Source organism: Sphaerodactylus townsendi, linkage group LG01 (genome assembly GCF_021028975.2).
Source record: "Sphaerodactylus townsendi isolate TG3544 linkage group LG01, MPM_Stown_v2.3, whole genome shotgun sequence".
Classification (NCBI taxonomy): Eukaryota; Metazoa; Chordata; class Lepidosauria; order Squamata; family Sphaerodactylidae; genus Sphaerodactylus; species Sphaerodactylus townsendi.
The window spans coordinates 75,436,052-75,457,153 of record NC_059425.1 but is presented as its reverse complement, the minus strand read 5'-3'; the positions used below and the strand labels follow the sequence as shown (position 1 = coordinate 75,457,153).

Genomic DNA, 21,102 nt, shown 5'->3' with positions numbered 1-21,102 from the left:
CGCACAGCTTCAAAGAGCACTGAAAGCAGTTTGAAAGTGCATTATTCTGCATGTGCGGAATGAGCCTAGGATTTAACTACTAACTTCCTAAAAGTGACCAGATATGCCTGTCTAGGCAGGAGTTCTAAAATGAAGGTGTCACAACTAAGAAAGTTGTGACTCTTCTTGTCACAACCTTGCTTCTGTGACGGCAACACCCTGTCCTGGTCCTCATCTGGGGTGAGTGGCCTATATCGGAAGGCCTTTATTAGGGTTTAATCAGACTGCAGAAGGGAGCTTTCAAGAAACCCAAATCCTGTGTAATCATCCTCCCTGATTTTATTACATATGAATTTAGGGTTTTCCAGTAGCAATTTGGGGATTGCCTCAGAACTTTATTCTTTGTGGAATTCCATTTGATTTGTTGCAGTTGTTAATCTCTGTTCTTTCTACTGTACCTAGCAGACCTGAGGAGTTATAAATCAAATGCACAACCCTTCAGGAAAATTGTCATGTTATTTTCACTAATTCTTGCTATCTATTGTGGCTGTGTGAACTTTAGAATCTTTTACAAGATCCATGGCTGAAGGGTGTGTATAGATTTCCTTCCTGTAAGTGAATATTTAGTACATCAAGTTCTAAAGGAAGTTGAAGTATTATGTACCATAATCTGTGGTGCCAAACTTAAAAGGTTTACTTTTAGAACGTACTTTTTAAAAATGCCATATGATAAAACTGTAGAATCTGCAGGAAAGAGAAATATGAAAAAAAAATCTACAATGCTGGCTCTGCATTCAATTACTGGAATAATGGGATTCATAAACTTAACAGAACTCTTGGGCATTTTGTTAGTTTTATTAAAGCTCACTCGTTTTAAGACTTCATATGTTAGTATCCTACTTTGTACATAGTAGGCTTCAAAATGTAGAGCAGTGTAAAGGAATAACCTGTTAATTGAATGGATCTCATGCTGAGTCACTTATTTTGGCAGTGTTGAAACCAGTTTGTTCTCCTTTCTGTAAAATGGAGATGATGATGGTGAAAGTGAGGCGGAGTTTCTTACAAGTCTGGTTTTTAATCTGGGTCACTGTTCTACACTTTCTCTCTCTCTGTCTCTGTCTCTCTCTCTGTCTCTGTCTCTCTCTCACAGTTAATGTTATAGAATGAATGAAAAGTAGTGAATCAAACTACAGTTCCTAGGGTCTACATCGTGACATCACTATTGTTGCACAGGCCTGTGGATGTGGAACTCTCTGGAAACAAACAAATTTTTCCCAAACATTTGCCAAGAATGTTTGTCAAAACTAAGCCAAGTTTGGACACTATTATCCAAAACAACAAAAATTGAGACAGAATTAATCTAGAAGAGGTGTCTGTGATTAAAATTTATTCCATCTGTGGAGTATGAATCTAAAAGATTTGTCTCTCATGGGTCACAGAAACATCAAATAATTAAGCCTGAGAACATTTAGTACAATCCATCCAGACAATAAAACAAACCTGCAGATTTCAACAATTATAAAATGCAAAGCAGATGAATCAAATCTAGTCTGGCTCATACCATCAGAATTCTTTAGAGACATACTTAAAAACTGTGATTGAGGCTTTACATTTTCCCAGGATTTTACCAACTCATATTTTATTTTAATGAATCTTTCAAAAGATGTCCAAAACCAGAGGATATGTACTTACCAAGGAGAGAATGAACAATTGAAGAGAATGGGTAGAAACAAACTATATTGTCAGTATATAACAGATTCAAATCAAGTAGCACTGTAGAGACTAACAAGATTTTCAGGGTATAAGCTTTCAAGAATCAAAGCTCTTTTTTCAGAACTTTTGACTCTTGACAGATGATGCCTTGAAAAGCTTGCTGGCCTATAAGGACTCAAATCTAACTGTTCTACTGCAGACCAGCATGACTACCCTCTGAAACTATCTTCCATATATAATGTTATTTATTTATTGAAAATATTTATCTTTTACCTTTATTTTTAAAGGTGCAAGGCTCTCATCAAATGTGCTATTAATGACTGTGGATAGAATATTAGAGAAGAGACACCGAACAGCGCACTGCATTTTAGTAGAGACCTTAAAAAAGGTGTCTTCTTTCTGATGTTATCCATGCTCAAAGAGAGAGTTTAGCTAGCTATGTAAGATTTACAAAGAGTTCTTTAATGCGCTCCTGTGATTCACAGGTTATTTCATTTAATGAAGGGATTCTGTTTTCCCTGTTACCCAATGCCCTAATTGTGTACTTGTGTGTAATCAGAAAAATCCCTACATAAATTCACATTATTCCATTGGCTAATCTTTTGACATATCCCATTTATCCTGTGTACATCCTGCTGGTCATTTTGTTTGTGAACAGCTCTATGCTGTTGTGCAAACTCTATGCTGAGGATTATTAGAAAAGGAATTGATAATAAAACTGCAAAGATAGTAATGCCCTTATATAAAGCAGTGGCACGACCGCTCTTGGAGTACTGTGTCCAGTTCTGGTCGCCGGATCTCAAAAAGGATATTGAGGAGATAGAAAAAGTGCAGAGAAGGGCAACAAGGATGATTGAGGGACTGGAGCACCTTCCCTATGAGGAGAGGCTGCAGTGTTTGGGACTCTTTAGTTTGGAGAGGAGACGGCTGAGGGGGGATATGATTGAAGTCTATAAAATTACGCATGGGGTAGAAAATGTTGACAGAGAGAAATTTTTCTCTCTTTCTCACAATACTAGAACCAGGGGGCATTCATTGAAAATGCTGTGGGTAAGAATTAGGACTAATAAAAGGAAACACTTCTTCACGCAACATGTGATTGGTGTTTGGAATATGCTGCCACAGGAGGTGGTGATGGCCACTAACCTGGATAGCTTTAAAAAAGACATGGACAGATTTATGGAGGAGAAGTCGATCTATGGCTACCAATCTTGATCCTCTTTGATCTGAGATTGCAAATGCCTTAACAGACCAGGTGATCGGGAGCAACAGCCGCAGAAGGCCATTGCTTTCACCTCCTGCATGTGAGCTCCCAAAGGCACCTGGTGGGCCACTGCGAGTAGCAGAGAGCCAGACTAGATGGACTCTGGTCTGATCCAGCTGGCTTGTTCTTATGTTCTTATGAGTAGTTAGGCATCCTTATTTTCATGACATCTTTACTCTTTAGACTCTAACTATATTAATTTTATGCATGTGTCTGGTTTTGTGCTTTAAAAAGATACTATATTAAGGCGAATCCATATTTATCTTGATTGTTTCTATACAATAATGATTTGGCTGTAGATGGTCAGTAAATCTGTTTCCTATGTCTTTGAAGAAATATCAACTTCCTAAATAGACAAATGGACTTTATATGTTGTTATATAGAAGATCCTCCTATTCACTGTCACAGAGCTCATTTATAACAATGTGCCAGTTGGCTTTTTCCCCATCGTAGCTGCGCCTATTTTAGCAGCATGTTTTTAAATCCTAACATTCAACATGTCAGATAAGATTAACGAAATAATTGTGAATAGCCGGCTAAAGAAAAGTCCAAGTTTCCTTTAAAGATTAGCTCTAACTCCTAGCACTATACCAAATCATTCTTCCTAATCCATAGCTAACATTCACATTAGATGACTATTTCAACCATAAATTAGATTTCTACCATATTCTACCATAAATTAGATTTCTACCATAAATGAGCCATTTGGGTATAATGGTTTCATTGTCAGACAAAGATCCAGGAGGCACAGCTTCAAATCTCTACCCTGCAGTGAAGTTCACTGGTCTTCCACTCACACTCTATTTAACCTACCTCACATTGATATTGTGAGAATAAAACAAGGAGGGGAGAAGTGTGTGTTCAGGTTCTAAGAGGAAGGGTGGAATAGAAATGTACTGTGTTCATTGCATCATACTCTGTAGAATAGGTAATTCCAATTTATTTTTTCAAAGCAAGGTGCGAGGGTATGGAATATGAAGACCCTTTCCAAGTTGTTTATAAAGTATCCAGAACAGTAATGAGATGTTTCTTCCTTGGAATTCCACGCTTCATTTACCACCTCCCCCACCCCCCGGCCATTGGGGCCGAATATGTTTCATTTACTTTTTAATCTGTCATTGCTGAAAAATCTTGATGTTTTCTGCTGAAATGTTTCCAAGAAGAAGAAGAAGAGTTTGGATTTATACCCCACTTTTCTCAACTATAAGGAGTCTCAAAGCAGCTTACAAACCCCTTCCTTTCCTCACAACAGACATCTTTTGAGGTAGAGTTCTGAGAGAACTGTGACTAGCTCAAGGTCACCCAACAGGCTTGATGCGGAGGAGTGGGGAATCAAACCCAGTTCTCCAGATTAGCCAATGCACCACACTGGTGGTCACTACACCAGACTGGCTCTCCCTCACAATGTGATCATATTTAAAATGTTTTATCTTTCCCGCCAAAAAGCCTGGCCGTTTTGCATTTCCTGTGCCATCACCTAGCTTCTCCTTTGGACCTGGTCTGCTATTTTTTCACATCCCTCACCTCATTCCTTTCCCCTTTGCCTCTTCATTTTCAACCTCTCATGCGTTTTTGGGGAGGGATTTTTTTTGCTGTTTTGGGTGGATCAGTTAAACAGATCTACAAAGCACAGAATCAATGAATCAATAAAGAATCATTTCAATGAATCAGCAAAACAAAATTACAGCAGCCATGAAATATTTGGAGCAGGTGCGTGTGGACACACATTGTGGTAAAAAGAGTTTTTTAAAAAATATTTATCGAAATTGTTAAAGGCTTTCACGGCCAGATTCAACTGGTTCTGGTGGGTTTCTGGGCTGTGTGGCCGTGGTCTGGTGGATCTTGTTCCTAACGTTTCGCCTTCATCTGTGGCTGGCATCTTCAGAGGTGTATCACAGACTTTGAAGTCTGTTACACACTGTGTCCAGACCATGGCCACACAGCCCAGAAAACCCACCATAAGCAGTTATCGAAATGTTCTACACAACTTGTGCAGAAAGGGCCTTAATTGTGCCCAGTGTTTGATTATTTTTCTACATCAAAATACACAGCCTGGTTTCCTAGTCCAGGCTCAATATGTATTCCTTCATACAAATTAGTTCATAATGGATTTGGTCTGCTTTCTTTGTTGCATTGAGTTCTTTAAATATTTTAGTTCTGTGTTCAAATTGTGTTCTTGGGAGACTTCTTCAGTGACTCCTAATTATTGCCTTAGTTAATGGTATAATTTGAGTAGGTATCAAACTAGTCAACTCTTCTAACAGTAGTAATAGCTGTCTCAGGGATGACTGTTTTTAAAGCCCAGTGAATCTGAGACCCTGTGATGCCAAAGTGTTACTGAAACTTAGTGGACATGGACCTGATCAGCATCCTTGGAGAAGAGCAGTTGAAGCCCTATGTGACAGTCCAGTACAAGTACAATAAATAAAAAAGAGCCTCAGACTTTTTAAGGTATTTTCTCACAACTCAATCACATGAACATGCTTGAAGCTGTCTTATACTGAGTCAGACAATTGGTCTTTGAAGATCAGTATTTCAAAATACCCATTTGAAAAGAATGCTGGCTCTCCAAGAGAGGACACAACTAGGAAATGACTGTCTCCCCACTTTGAAATTTATTCTGGCAAAAGCATCCTTGTGATCAGCTGCTGTGATAATAGAAACCAGACGGCAGTTGAATTATCTCTTGATGGCACAGGCTATATTAAGGCCTGCAACCAATATGCCTCATAGGACTTTCACTCCAAAGTTTGTTGGGGTAGCATGAGATCTCTCAAGGCAACGGGGGCAACAGGCTTGTTTATGGCAGCTCGCACACACTGCATCATAGAATCTGATTATCTGTGTTCATAGTGTGTTCTTTTGAGTTCACGATTGCTTGTTTTAATATTGTAAAGTATGCCATACTAATCACTATATTGTTTGTTTTACTTACCATTCTCTAGCACTGAATTTTATGACAGCTGGAACATACTGAGCCAATTAATTTTAGTGATCTTTCTACTGAATCTCAAGCTTTCTTTCCTTACTAGTTACAGTTAATGTAACCGTTGGATTTTGGGGAGGGGGTCACAGTGTACACAGCATTTAATATTTGTTGAACTTCATGTACTACTCTTGTTGTCCAGTCACTGAGGCCGTTTCCGCACGGCCTCCCTGTCGCCTCCACGCCGGCAAGAATTCCGCCGGCGTGGAGGCGAAGGCCATTCGCATGTACGCATGCAGGCGGCCTCAGCAGAGGCCGGCAAACGGCAGGCGGCTCCGCACGGAGCCGCCTCTTCCCCCTGCCCCGTCCCACTCACCTTGTCCATTAAAATCGTAAGCCTAAGCTGGCCGTTGAAGCCCATGCCCACGCTGTCCTCCGACCCCTGGAGGTCGGAGGAGGCAGCACTAATCACGAGGAGGAGGCAGCGTTAGCGAGAACCGACGGCACCAACGAAGCAGGCTTAACGACGGGACAGGGTGAGTGGGAAGACGAAGAACGAAGATGGCAATGTATCTTCGGCTGATGCGGTTCGCGACAGCATACATGAAGAACTCCCCAACAACAACCCTTTAAAGGGTTGTTGTTGTTGTTTTAGAAGCGACCTGGCGCCGCCCTGGGGAGGGCGGGAAAGAAATAGTCAGGCGGCGTATGCGTTGCAGCAGCGCCACCTGTGTGAACGGCGGCCTGGGGGCGGCGTTTTTACCGCCCCCAGGCCGTCGTTTTTGGCCCATGCGGAAAGGGCCTGAGTTAATTTGCTAAGATTCTTTTTGAAATTTCCACAATCTTTTTGGACATTTTAATTCTAAATATTTTGGTGTACCGGTAAAATGACTTTGTGCGCTTTATGAGTAAATTAAATGGCATCAGTCCCAGCATATTCCCTTGGGAAACTCTCCTGTTTACTTCCACTGCAAAAACTGTATTTTACTTTTGATTTCTTATATGTTAACTATTTACAGTTCATAAAAAGACTTTTGGACCATGACTGCTGAGTTTCATATAGAGCCACACTAGTGACAGGCTTTATCAAAAACTGTTTGAAAGTCCCAACTATTCAAATAGCCAGTGCCTCTTTCATGTTTCCTTAAGCCTTGTTGGCACCAGCAGGGCTAAAAGGAGCACAAAAGAGTTGTGCTTAATTTCTCTCATATGCATCTCCAATTGGAGACTCAATTGGGGACTGTCCCCTAGAGCTTCTCCTGGATGAGATAGATGGGGCTCATAGACTAGGTGTCTTTGTAGTCTTCGGGCTTCAGCAGATACCTCAGCAGAAGACCTTCAATGGTGATGCTGAAACTTAAAGGTTTTGCTGGAACTCTATATCATGGAAAAAATTCTGAACAGTTTTGAAATTTCAGGGAGTTCTGTGGCAGAAAACTTGAGTTGGGGATAATGGAAATATTTACAACCAGTTTTTACTCTTCCAACTGTTCTATCCTATGACTTCTGACTTGGAAAAAACCAGTAATGATGTGGCTTGTAATTAGCATGAAATGAATTATCATTGGATTTTGACTTTAAACAGCCATTCCTCATTAATAGAAATCTAGCTAAAAATGCTAACAATCACAAATTATGGAACCTCAATATTTTGATTAATTGCCTGGTTTTTGAAATCAGGTCCTGGGCAGGGGAATCTGATTTTGTGATCTAAAAGTTGTCACCAGTAAGTTTCAGTTTCAAAGGCCGCTTCCATGCGACGCCCATAAGCAACCATTGACCTGAAGTGATTAACGCCGCCCAGGTCGCCCCTTTGGTCCTACGACAGGCGCCGCTGCTGCAACGCAGCAGGAAGACCTGAATGCGCTTCCCCTTTCCCCTCTTTGGTGGAGGCGTCAGGCAGCCTAAACAACAACCAACTTTTTTTAAAGAGTTGGTGGCCAGGGAGAAGCGTCTTCTTGATATGCCAGTGCAAATTATCGCCGCCGAAAGATTGCCCTCCTCCCGTTCTACTCCACGATGTGTCGTTATGCCAGTTGGCCGCCGGGCCACTACACTGTCCTCCGACCTCCAGAGTCTGAGGGCAGCGATGAGTGAAAGAATCCGGCTGGCTCCAACCAGGCGTGGACTAGGACCATCGCGTCAATCAAACGGCAGCAGTGGGCTTTGAGGTATGGCCCGTCGCGAACGCCTCTCCTCGGCGGGTGGTGTTCTCCTCAGCTTTGCCTGCTTTCGCGCTTGCGTCTTGTAGCGGGCTCGCCCCATACCGCCGCCAACACTCTTTGGCGGCATGAAACAAGCGAGGTAAATCGTATGAAGCGGCCAGAGTGAAACAATGAAGCACAAATATTTTTGAATGTTTATTTTGTAGATTTGTGATTGTGAATTTGAAATAAATTTAAGTTTTAAGTCTGTCTCTGGTCTACTAGTAAGTTAACCAGAGAGAGGAAAGAGTGTGTCTGTCTTTGCAGTTCTAGCAATACCTAGAGCACAAACATGGCAATGAGCTGAGTAAGTAGAACCAATTTAATGCAATATAGGGACTGACAGCGAAGAAATAGCATTATCTGCTCCTTATAAGAACAGAAAAGAATGTTTCAACAGAATGTTTGTGAAATTTCACTGATGATGCAGAAATCAGTTAGAAATATTTTGCCTTCACTTGTTGGTTTGTTGGTCTTCAAATGTGTGGAAGGAAATAACCAGCTAAGCCTAATAATCAGCACATGGTAACTATTAATTAATTAATTAATTAATTAATTAATTCATTCATTCATTCATTCATTCATTCGACTTTTATACCACCCACTCCCGGAGGGCTCTGGGCGGTGTACAACAACTAATACAAGCTAAAATAACAAGAAGAGCACATTCAATAAATACATACAATATAATAAAACTAGGGCTCTAAATCTCACATTAAAGCCATTTAAAACAGCGCTCAAAACATCGCGTCCGGCAATCTAAAGGTCCCTCTGAGGAGGGAACGGAAAGACCCAAGATGTAAAAGGCCACAAATGATAAAAAGGGAAGGACTATGAGAAAGATGCCTAGTCCAGTTGATGGTCTTGCCACAACAACCCACATGCACTGTCTTTATTTTATTTTCAAAATGTATATCCTGTCTTTCTTCTCTTACAAGGGCTGTCAAGAAGGCTAATAATTTAAACATAGAAGATAAAATTACAATCAAAACCATTAAAACCAACCCTGAGCCTTTGGTATATAAATATAATAAACAAACAAACAAATTAATAAAACCCCCACCCCATATAAACCAGGAACACGTTTAGGTGTTTATGCTGGCTGCTATCACAGATAATACCCTCACCTTATCTTCAAGACATCAATCAATGTAGCTGTGAAGGGTAAGGTGAAGAAGATATTATCAGTAGTAACTGGATAAATTCCCTGTACCACACCACCTTAGGGACAAATTCATTGAAGAAATGTCTTAGCTGTCATAAGCCAAAATGCTCCCTCCTTGATGAATGATAATATACTGCTAATTTCTGGGTGCTGGGTGCAAACAATAGGAATGTGCTCTGGCTGCTTTTGGGCTTTCCAGGGGCAAACAGTTGTCTGCTGGTAGAAAGAGCTGAATCTCCCCAGCAGCTGGATAAAGGACAATTAGTGTCATTTTAACAATACTTTATTAACAGTAGCAAACCAATGAACCAGCCTTTGTAACTTACAGTTTTTATTAGGCCACAGTCTGGATTCATTTTCACCTCAAAGAATGTAAATAGCATTTCGAGTTTAGGCAGGTGGCAACCTGGATGAGGGCGCCAAAGCTCTGGAACTCTCTCCCCAGGGAAATTTATTTGTTGCTTAGTGTTGCCATGTTCCTGCAGCAGGTGGAAAAATATTTAAATTTCATTGGGCGTTCTGTCAGTTCCCTCCTGCCTGACCAATGTTTTAATTGCTGCTGTTATGTTGTTACATGTATTTTAGCTCTGTTTTTAATTATTTTAATTATTTATGGGGAGAGTGCTTTTAATGGTTTTAAAATATGGTTTTGTTATATTTTAATTTGTTAGGTGCTATCGTGACCCTTTTGAGAATATAAATTTTGTGTAACAAAATAAAATCTAGAATGGCTAGTATCCATATTTATTCAACATTGTTGTGTTGTTCATAGGAAGCTTGATAACTCTTGGTGTTCTCTTCCTGGGATGGTTTGTAAGCAGGGTAGTTCACTGTCACTTATAAACTTGTACATGTAAGTGACATACATTTCCTTTACAAATCTACCACAGTAATCTTTGTAACTTTTTCAGCAGAGTAGTATGATGTCATTAGGCAGCATTCTACCCTAGTAGTCCTTTCTTCCTGCAAGGATTCAGTTGATTTCTGTATCTCTCAGCTGCTTTTCATTTTGTTGGGCCAGTATGCTAGAGGCAAGCACACATAATTCTTTAGCAGTTTAAGCACTGAAGGTGGCATACCAAAAGCAAACCTAGGTTGAATTCTGTTCACAGTAGCATAGTAGCAACTGTGTATGATTCCCTTGTTACAGGCTCATATGCTAGAACAGGGGTAGGGAACCTGCGGCTCTCCAGATGTTCAGGAACTACAATTCCCATCAGCCCCTACCAGCATGGCCAATTGGCCATGCTGACAGAGGCTGATGGGAATTGTAGTTCCTGAACATCTGGAGAGCCGCAGGTTCCCTACCCCTGTGCTAGAATGTCAGCACAAACTGTGATGGTATAAGAACCAGGGCCTTTTCTGCACAAGTCTCTTAGAACATTTCCAGAATGTTTTCGATCTTCCCCTTTACCATGATGTTTGTCTGTACTCACTTCTCCCCAACATTTCATTTCTCCAATGTTTCATGGCTGCCGTGAGGGTTTTTAAAAAAATGTTTATTTATTGAAACAATGCTTCTTTGATTCATTGCTTTGATGCTCTATATCAGGGGTAGGGAACCTGCGGCTCTCCAGATGTTCAGGAACTACAATTCCCATCAGCCTCTGTCAGCATGGCCAATTGGCCATGCTGGTAGGGGCTGATGGGAATTGTAGTTCCTGAACATCTGGAGAGCCGCAGGTTCCCTACCCCTGCTCTATATATACTTTGTTGATTCAACCAAAACAGAAAACACACACACACAACCACACACACACACACACACACACACACACACACACACACACACACACACACACACACACACACACACACACACAAAATGATGAAAATAACAAGACGAAGGGGAAAGGAGTCAGGTGAAGAATGCGAAAAAATGGCAGATCAGGTGCCAAAATGGAAGTTGGGCAATGACACAGAGGCATGGAAAATGGCCAGGTTTTTGGTGGGAAAGATAAAACATTAAATATGACCGCACTGAGTCTTGGAAACGTTTCAGTGAAAAGTAAGACTGTAAAAGGGTTTTCAAAAATAGTGGAGAAAAAGTGTTTTGGAAAAGTTTCCAAAACCGGTGCGGGGGGGTGGGGGGAGAGAGAAACTATACAGAACACCATGGCGGAAATGTTTTATTTCCAGCCTGAAAACGTCCTAAATGGCGTATATAGGAAAAGCCTAGGTTTCATATAGGTTGACTTTGAGCAGATAATAAAGTAGGGATGTGTTTACACCATTGTGCTACTAAAATACCAGTTTTTTTCAATCCAGGGTAAATTTTTATTAGGCCACCGCTAACCAGACTGCTGAAATCTTTTCATGTAGCATAGATAGAACATCAAACTAACACTAAGAAATGGGGACTTTGGAACATCTATTTTACCACAGGAACACAGCTTTTAATCCCCATTTAGTTCAATTTTCAGGTCACATGAACAATACTGAATTGTCCTGGGAAAAGGACCTGTTTTTATGTTGCTATAGTTGTGCAAAAGCTACTTTTCTGTGATTTTGTCTCATTCTGCCTTGGTAATGTATGAACGTTAACTGTGGAATTTGGGATCTTAAACTGCTGTGCTAACCCAAAAATAATGCAGTCATAAGCAGAGTTGTACCTTATCGGACAAGAATGTATAATTGTTTAAGACTGAACTGATGTGGCTCTAAAACTAGCCCAAGGAAAGCATTTTGCTTATTGTGTTGTCTGGGGCTAACTCAGAAGCACTGGAATTGTAATGTGTCATAGTGATATTGATACAACAGAATTTTAGAAATTTTTTTTTATTTCAGATATATTAATCTGAGATTTTTTAACTTCACTTTTATAGTGTGGAAAAGCACTTCCTGGTCTTTCAAAACAAGAAGATTGCTGTGGTACTGTAGGTACTTCCTGGGGTTTTCATAAATGCCAGAAATGTCCAAAGAAACCAGGTAATTTTTTTTCCACATTTTCTTTCCATCCCCCCATTTTGTGCCTTCTGTATTTGCATGAAAGACCCTGAATTTAAGACAGCTGTAGAGACAAAAATATGTTGTTGGGCGTAACTGTAACTTGCATGTGAGTGTCAAACAATATATGTGGCATTTAAAGAAAACTGCTACAAGTATATTAATGCCATTTTCTGGAAAGAAAATAACAGGATGAATAAAGTTTTGTGTTTTAATATTAAAACTTTTTGTGATTCATGCTGCTATCATTTTCCAGGAAGGCAATTTGTTTTTGGCAATAACAGCAGCAGAAACAGTACCCAGTTAAATCATAATGTAATGGTTATATATATGGAAGTAGGTTCCATAAGCCATCCAGCGGGAAAGAAGACTTTCTGCCTCGGGTGTTTGGCATCATCTCCAGTGCATTTGTCAGCTTTTTTTAAAAAAAAGCATTCATATGCTTACTAATTTCCTATGAAGGTTAATCAAATGTGCTCATTCCATAGATTCTCAATAAGAACTAAAAGGAAATTGAGCAAGCTGTTAACACTTCTGACATTTAACTGGTGTACGTATCTGGTGGTTGACTCATTCACAGGATGCTGATTCAGGGTCATTTTGTTCCCATGACATGTTGACTTTTTCCTTACTAAAGTGGTATTACTCACCAGACTGTAATCACATTGGATGAAAGTCAGCTTGCCTTGGCATCTTCCATGATTCTGAGCTTTATGACCTCGCCTCAATATTGATTTTTTTAAAAAAAACCAGTTTAGGACCACCCTGATTTTACGCACTGATGATTAGCAACATCATTTAAGGCAATTCAAATCACTTAAACATGAAAATGACTGCTATATAGTAAACTGCGTAAATATGAGCTTAAATTGAGAACAAGCTCCATCCATGCTATTTAGCAGTAAAATTATGGATCTATCCAGCAAATGAAGTGGATCTATCCAGCAAATGAAGTATATGAGGTGGTAACAAATAGGGATACTACAGAGGTTTCTGTGTTACACAAGTACCAGGTGACATGGTGTGTTTCAGTGAGCTGAACTATAATATGGATTTACAATTTTATGTGTTGTTCATATACTGTGTTTCCTCAAAAATAGGACAGGGACTTATATTAATTTTTGCACCAAAAGATGCATTAGGGCTTATTTTGGGGGGATGGCTTATTTTAGGTGAAATATGGTACCTTCACAATTCATTAAGGTGGGCTCTCGGCAGCCCAGTTGCTTCCCCATCACATGTGATGCAAGCTGCATCCTCATTGGCAGGGAGAACCCTGCTGGATCACACCATCCTGATCTGTAGGACTTATTTTTGGAGTAGGGCTTATATTTTAGGCATCTTCCAAAACGCCTGAAAAATCATGATAGGGCTTATTTTCGGGATAGGTCATATTTTCGGGGAAACACAATAGTACCTGTACTATTCATGTGCAGCCTTAATTAATTTCAGTATTAATTTGCTCAGGAATTTGCTCAGTAGTAGTTCCAAAATTGGACTGAAATTAACAAAGAAGAGGTGGCAGCTGTGTTTACCACATAGGGACAGATATTATCTGTCCTTTCTGCCTCCAGTTGTCTTCAGGAAGCTACTTCAGAGGGTTGTATAATACTGGGAGCAGAGTGAGACAGAGGGCTGCAGCAAGAAAGAATCAACAGAAATTCTGACTAGGGATGATAAAAAAATGTATCCAGGTATATTGGGCCTGAAAAATATCAACATTCCCAAATTCCAGTACAACATGGTATTCAAAGCTGAGGTTTTTATTGTGGGGTGGTGTGTGTGTCGGGGGGGGGGGGGGCTCTGAATTTTTGGGTGCATTATTTCCTTTGTGGAAAAATTCCAAGTGACTGGGGGAGGTGTTTGTAAAGTTGCATGCATCACAATTTCAGGGGAGCTGCTAGTGCCTGACCTTTAAATAGCCCTCAAAGTTCAAGTAGATTGGACCAACAGGTCCAATTCTGCGGACCCCTGTACAGCATGCCCCCAGACATCCTTCATTATTTCCTATGGGAGCTGGGGACCTCCAAGCTGCTTCCAGAGCAAAAGCTACACCTGTATGCAGCAATCACTGGTCAAATATATCCCACAGAAAAACCAGCGCAGCAAGTTCAACAGAATCATTGCAGAATCTACTAATCTGAGTAGAACCACAACCAATATGCTAAGTCAAACAGAGCCAAAATGAAACCAGATAATCTTTGCAGTGGAAACTCCAGGGTGGGTGAGGGGGGGGACTTTTTCAAGCCCAACACAATCAATTGCAATGTGCACAAGCCCAACAGAACCTAGTGCCACTCTGGCAATGTAAGATCTAAAGGGCCAATGTCAGACCAGAGAATCTCTGCAGTGGAAGGTGAATGTGAGGGGGCATTTTTGCAAGCCCAGCAGAACCTATTGCAATATGAAGAAACCCAGTACAACCCAGTGCAACTGTGGTGCAAACCATACTGGAGAATCACAGCAGAACAAATCCAGGAAACTCTGGCAGAGGGGGGAAAAACTATTGAAACTGACAAACATACTTGAAATAAGTGGAAGCAGTTTGGCAGGCCAAAGAAACTCCACAAGGTTCAGTAAGAAAGTGAAACAAAAATGCAGGCGGGAGAGGAAAAAACAGCCTGCAGGATTTTTTAGGACCAACTTTTCGGTAGTCCGAAAAATTCCTGGATATATTTGGGGTGCTGAATGTACCTGAAAAATACCAATAAGGTTTTTTTGGTTATATTTGTGGCTTCGGTCTATCTGAACACACACCCCTAATTCTGGCCTCACTCTTGTGTAGTCTGCTGTCCTTCAGAAGGTGCGTTTGGGTCACACAGCCAAGTGCAAGGAAAGGAAGGAAGATCCACATCATGAACCATTCATGCTTTGTAGAATCAAACCCAAATTATCTGCCTCAATTCTTCCTCCTTCCATCTTCAGTGTGGTGATAATACTGTGCCTACCTTGCAGGATTATTGGAAGAATTATTTCATAATGTACATGAAGTGCTTTGAAGTCTCTGAAACTCTAGTTTACATTTTAGAGAGTTCTGCTTTTGTGTTGCATTATTTGAAAGAGAATGATTGTTATCATTAAGATCTTTACTAATAAATATATAACTCAGATTTTCAAATTTTCCCATATAAATTGATTTTTAAATGTTTTATTTTTTAAATGTAAAGTTATTCAGTGATTTATATGGAGAGCTGACTCAGTTTGAATGATTGTTCACATCATGATCAAGAATGTGTTGTGGTTCTCCTGTGTCAATGCCCTCGTTCATTGCTGTAACCATAGCTTACCATAGTATCCAAATCAGCAAATTGTTTGAAGTTCAACTGTAATTATGTGGAGATTATCATTACTATAGTTACCTGCTTGAATTGTAACAGTAACTATACCTACAGCAACCTGAAAAATGGAGGAGAGAGTCCGTGGGTGAGAACATAGAAAAGAGGTCAAGAAAAGGAGCATGCAAGCCCACATTTTCCTGGTAGTCTGAATTAATCTGTTGTGTGTTATTTTTGTCATTAATAATTTTGTCTTTCAATTTTAGTTTACTCTGGATATAGCCCAGTGGTGGATTGTCCACAAGGTTACAAAAGAATTAATGCTACTTTTTGTCAAGGTGAGATATTTTGAGTGATAAGCATTTGTTTTGAGTTTCTCGGACTGAAATTCTCTGACTGAAAATTATGTAATTGCACATAAAACAAGGGCCTCTTGATGAAATAGAATGAGATCATCACACACTTTACTATGATTATCTTGAGGCCCAAACTACACATGAATTAAAAACTGCTGTTTCTTGTACTACAAAGCTAGAATTACAAGTTGTAAAAGAAAACACATTCTAGAGAGGTTTTAACATCACTTGTGAAGTGTCTTACTCTGTAGGAGTCAAATCTTCTCCAGAACCTACCTGTCTGGATGACTACTTTCAGACCATTTCTTTGGCCATTCTGCCTGTATCACATTTAGAGCTGCCAAAATAAAGTAATGCTTTCCCCCTGCCTACAGTAATGCTTTCCCCCTGCCTCTCCAACATCTGATTGCTCTAATGCTTCTGCTATCAAAAATCTCAGTTTACAAACCATATGTGGTATCAGCATGATTAACAGTCACCTCCTGATTATTTACTTTCATCTGAGTGAACTAATGTAATGAAATAAGTCTCCTTGTATGAATAACAAAGAAATATCTATTTGTAAACAAATTTGGACAGTTTAGTACTAAGGCTTTCAAATTAAGGCTTGTTTCTGCAGTGTAACAGTTACTTTTCTGATGAGCAATGTATTGCTTATACATTCTTAGAAATCCCTATTTGCGTTTCCATTCATACTATGGCCCCTTCTACACAGCACCGGAAAGTGGGTCGCAGGCGGGATAAAATAACCTTCTCTCCTGCTGTCTTGTTTGCATGCCATCGTGCCTTTGCATGAAGGTGCTTCTTTTTTTAAAAAAAACCCTCACCTCCCCTGCTGTATAGCTGCACAGGGAGGACCTTTAAAAACCAGGAAGCAAGCACTTCCCAGTGCACCTGTTCGCTTGCAAGCAGCTGCACTCCGCTTTAAAACACGAGAATCGCGGATAGCGTGATTCTCGGATAACTCATTTCGAGGGGGAAATGTGAGGCAGCCTCACTTTAGGCGTGGGAGCCATTCGAAGTTACCCCCCAAAATGGGGTTTTCCCTGTCCCCAGTCAGAGTTTATTGGCCCATGAGGAAGGGGCCTATGTTATACATATATAATGCTGATTCATTGATTTTATTGTGTTTTTCTATATCTTAAAAAAAAGGAAAGGAAAAAATGTATGTTTACCAAGTTCTTATTAATGAATTTGCTTGGAAAAAAGAAACTGAATTAAAAGAACAGCTGTTGAAAGGCTTGAGTTTTCATTCTAGGCAAAAAGTACTTTTCAACAGAACACTTGCTAAAATGAAATGTATGTTCAACAACTGGAAAAGTATTTGGATCATATTGGTTTAACCACACTGACCTGGTTGGCCAAGGTTGGCCTGATGTCAGCAGATCTCAGAAGTGTCAGTCCTGGCTAGTACTTGAATGGGAGACCACCAAGGAATACCAGGGCCACTAAGCTGAGGAAGGCAATGGCAAACCACCTCTGTTAGTCTCTTTCTTTGAAAAACTTACTGGATTGCCATAAACTGATTGTGACTTACAGCACTTTACATGCACATTGTTTAACCGTAATAGTAGGTGGCAGTTTCTTCAGCTTTTAGGTTATATTTGTACATATTTATTTTAATAAAATTTACACCTTGCTTTACTCTCTTCATAAAAGCCACTGAAGCAAATATGTTTCTCACAGGCTGAAGCTGTCCCACTTGCTTGACTTATGTTTAAATGGCTAAAGTGAGAAGACAGAATCACAGATATAGCACCACTGGAAGCCACAGTCTGGTGGGAATGGGGCGGGCTTTCTATGCCACTGCTCAAGCATAGTTCCTTAATTGTTTTATCATATATATCTCAATGTGGAGCATATGCAGATCTTACTTCATAATATCAGCTAATATCAGCCTACTTGTTGAACTAGTCATTGACAGAACAATTACTATCAAATTTCATAGCTAGCCTGTAGCAAGAGGTATTACAATAAGGGGTCCTGGGAAGGAAAGGAAAATCAATGTATAGTAACTAGAACCAGCATAAACTGCTTTGCTCGATTGTTTTTACATTTATTATCTTTATTATATCCAGGAGCATGGAACATTTTTAAAAGCAGCGAACATCATCCTGAACAAACATTTTCATATTCTCTCTCTCTGGCGGGGTGGTGGTGGTGGAAAGTACTGTCAGGCTGCAGCTGACTTATGGTAACCCTGTGGTGTTTTCAAGGCAATAAATTGAGTGGTGTAGGTCCGAGGCCCTGGCCACAGTGGTACCAGCTTGAAAGCCCGGGTAGAAGCTGCCGAAAGTAGGCTCCACCCTTGGAAACTGTCCCTCGTGCCAGCATTCATTCAGACACCAGTGTAACTCCACAGCAGTGTCCACTTCTGGGTTTTGCTACCACAGAGTTATGGGGCAGCCAGATGCTGGCATCTTTGCCCTCTCCACTGGTGGGAATGCCCCATTATACCAACAAAGGGGGAAAGCACACTCTCATGACCCTACACCAGCTCCATTGGCTATTTGCCCCCCCCCCCCCCCCCGCTCTCGAATAGGCTGCTAAGGTTTTTTCAGGCAGAGGGTCTTTAGAGATACTTTTTGTCATAGTCCTGCATTAATGAACTTCTTATGTGTTTCCAAATATTTGGAATAAAATTATAATTGAAAATGCCTTTATGATTTCTGGTGGCTCAGATATTTTTTCTGACTTTCTTTACCACTTTCCTTTACTAGAATTCATGGTTTGTCTTACTTTCCCCACAGCCCATCCCCATCCCTCACAGTTTAAACTTCCTTAACCCTGTGCTTGTCTTTTAAACATTTTCTTGAAGGAAATACATCTTGGGTGTAGTGGCTGCAATAGTCTGTTTGGTATTCATTACAAACTTTAGTTCAGAATGAGTCAGTACAGCTTTTCTATTTCAGATTCTTTCCTGATTTAAAATCCTGGGCCCATAAAAATAAATTAAGCCAGACAAAACAAAATGGAGATTGTGAGCAAGCTCATGTGTTTCTCCGTTACGTCTGTTATGTGCTGTCAAGTCACTTTGGACTTATGGCAACACTCCAGTGACCTCTAAAATGTCCTATTATTAATGTCCTTGCTCAGGTCTTGCAAACTAAAGGCTGTGGCTTCCTTTATTAAGTCAACCGTCTCATGTTGGATCTTTCTGTTTCCATTCTCTGTTATATTGCATGGTAATTACTTTCAACTATATTTACCATTCTCAGATGTACACAGAATATGAGTCAAAATAATATGGAACCCTACCAAAGCTCTTAGGAAAAGATGACAACAGAGAGGTGATGTGGAAAAGTTATTCATCACCATCCTATTGGATTCTCTGTGCAAAGCATAAATGAAACCTCCTGAGTACAGCATAGTAATTTCTGTTCTCCAAGAGAACTATTATCAGGTGCCTTGCACTTGGCCAGAACAGAATGTAAGACCCACAGATGAATGAGTAACAGTTCAAAAACGGTTTAATAATATTGAAAGTTTAGGACTCTAACTCCTCCCATGAAGTCTAATAAAGAATACTTGTGATGCTGGAAACAATTGGCAATTATTGAAGAGCTTGCAGACACCAACTCTCCCTTGCTTACTTCCAAGAAAGTCTGATACTTGTGCCACTTCTGAGATATCCAGGTGTCCTCTATTTGGACTCTGTTTCCTTGCAATTCTGTTGAAACTTGATTACTCAAACTACCATGGATCTTTAACACCTTATACATCTGAGATATTGTTGTCTCCAGCCTTCCAGACACCTGAAACTAAAACAAACTGAAAAAGGGTACTGCTAACTAATGAGAAATACTATAGGGCTATTTGCCTATAGAGGGCTTCTTAAAGGGACAGGGTTTAACTAATGTTCCCTTCCACAGAATACTGTACAAAAACAATTAAGCCCATTCTATCTAAAGGTACTGAGTCTTAAATAAAGAAAATGGCAAGGATGTCTCTAGGGGCATGACAGTAATATCTCAGTGTAGTAATATCTCTGTTAACACTATGGTTATGTTCCTGAAAACAGTGCTAATGAATCAGCTCTATGAAAAGTATTGATAATGCTGGTTATAATATATATGTGTTCACAATATTACCATTTCTTTAGCATGAGTGGAGTATAAGAGTGGCAGCTGAAAGAGGTGGCAACCGCCAACTACAGCTGCTTCTGTGTTAAGCCTTTTGTGTGTTCCAGGAAGCCTCTCTCAGTTCCTTTTGAATTCAAGGCTTCCTCTCAAGACAGTTCCAGTTGCCATCTCTGTCAGTCCCACAGCTCCTTCTGAGGCCTCATTTCTCAGCTGTGCAGGTTCGGGGGTGTGATGTGGATTCAAATTTCCCGCCGTAGAGAGTGACACAGAGGCCTTCCAGTCAATCAGAGCATGGTGGGCTGTGTGCAATGCGTGAGCAGCCTTTTTTTTTTTGCCCCATCTGAGGCTAACGTTAAACCGTGGGCACAAGGGAACGAGGGAGCCTAAGGTTTCGAAACTGCACTCTGTGCCAACGTGCCAATGTGGCCATGCAAAAAAACAAAAACAAATTAAAATGCCGAAATTATGCGGTAATGAAACTGACCAATAACAATTCCTGCCACAACACGATAGCCAATCAGAAGAAAGCTGCATAGGAGGGATATTGTGCGTACGTGCTTATGTGCTCACGTTACCACATATTTTTGCTCCGGCCCCAACACAACACAACAGTCAATCAGAACAGACCCGCCAAGCTGATCGTGTGTGCGTGGGGATTGTCACATTGTTTGAATCCGTGATAGACATAGATATATTCACTAGAAGCATGCTGCAGTGGGAAGGGAGAAACCTTGATCAAAAGGTTTTGTTTCTTTTGAATCCTGGTTGTATCCGTCTTCCCATAAATCTTTAAGAGTTCTGTCTTGTTTCTGTTTCCTCAGAAATTCTTCCTCATTATTGTGTGTGGAAATCAGGCTGGGTTCAGTTTCTACACCCTCCCCCCCCCACTTTGTATTACACTGTTACTTGCCCAATCAGGGTACAGGAAGCCACAACCAATCAGGTGGCTCCTCTGTTCCTCCGCCTTTCTTGTTCCACTCTAAAGGTAAATAGTAAGTTTGCTTTGTCAAAATTGTCTTCTTTCCATCTCACTGCTATTAATATATTAATGGTGAGGTTGGCAAAAGGAATTTTTACAATGTTCCTTTTTCCTGCATCTTCTTTATTATGAAAACTAAAAATGAAACATAGCATAAGAACTTTTTTTTTTGCATTGAAACAATAAATATTCACCTAGGTACAGTGAAGGTGG

At 40.3% G+C, this 21,102-nt stretch overlaps 1 protein-coding gene across 4 annotated transcripts in view; it reads left to right on the top strand.

Annotated features, from left to right (window-relative positions):
- LTBP1 (latent transforming growth factor beta binding protein 1) overlaps positions 1 to 21,102 on the top strand; it is a 270,959-nt gene that overhangs the window by 80,382 nt on the left and 169,475 nt on the right. For all 4 annotated transcript variants that reach the window (XM_048484134.1, XM_048484124.1, XM_048484115.1 and 1 more), the window contains exons 6-7: positions 12,077 to 12,179; positions 15,739 to 15,810. In XM_048484134.1, the coding sequence (XP_048340091.1) occupies positions 12,077 to 12,179; positions 15,739 to 15,810 (175 nt within the window). The remainder of the gene's footprint in view (positions 1 to 12,076; positions 12,180 to 15,738; positions 15,811 to 21,102) is intronic.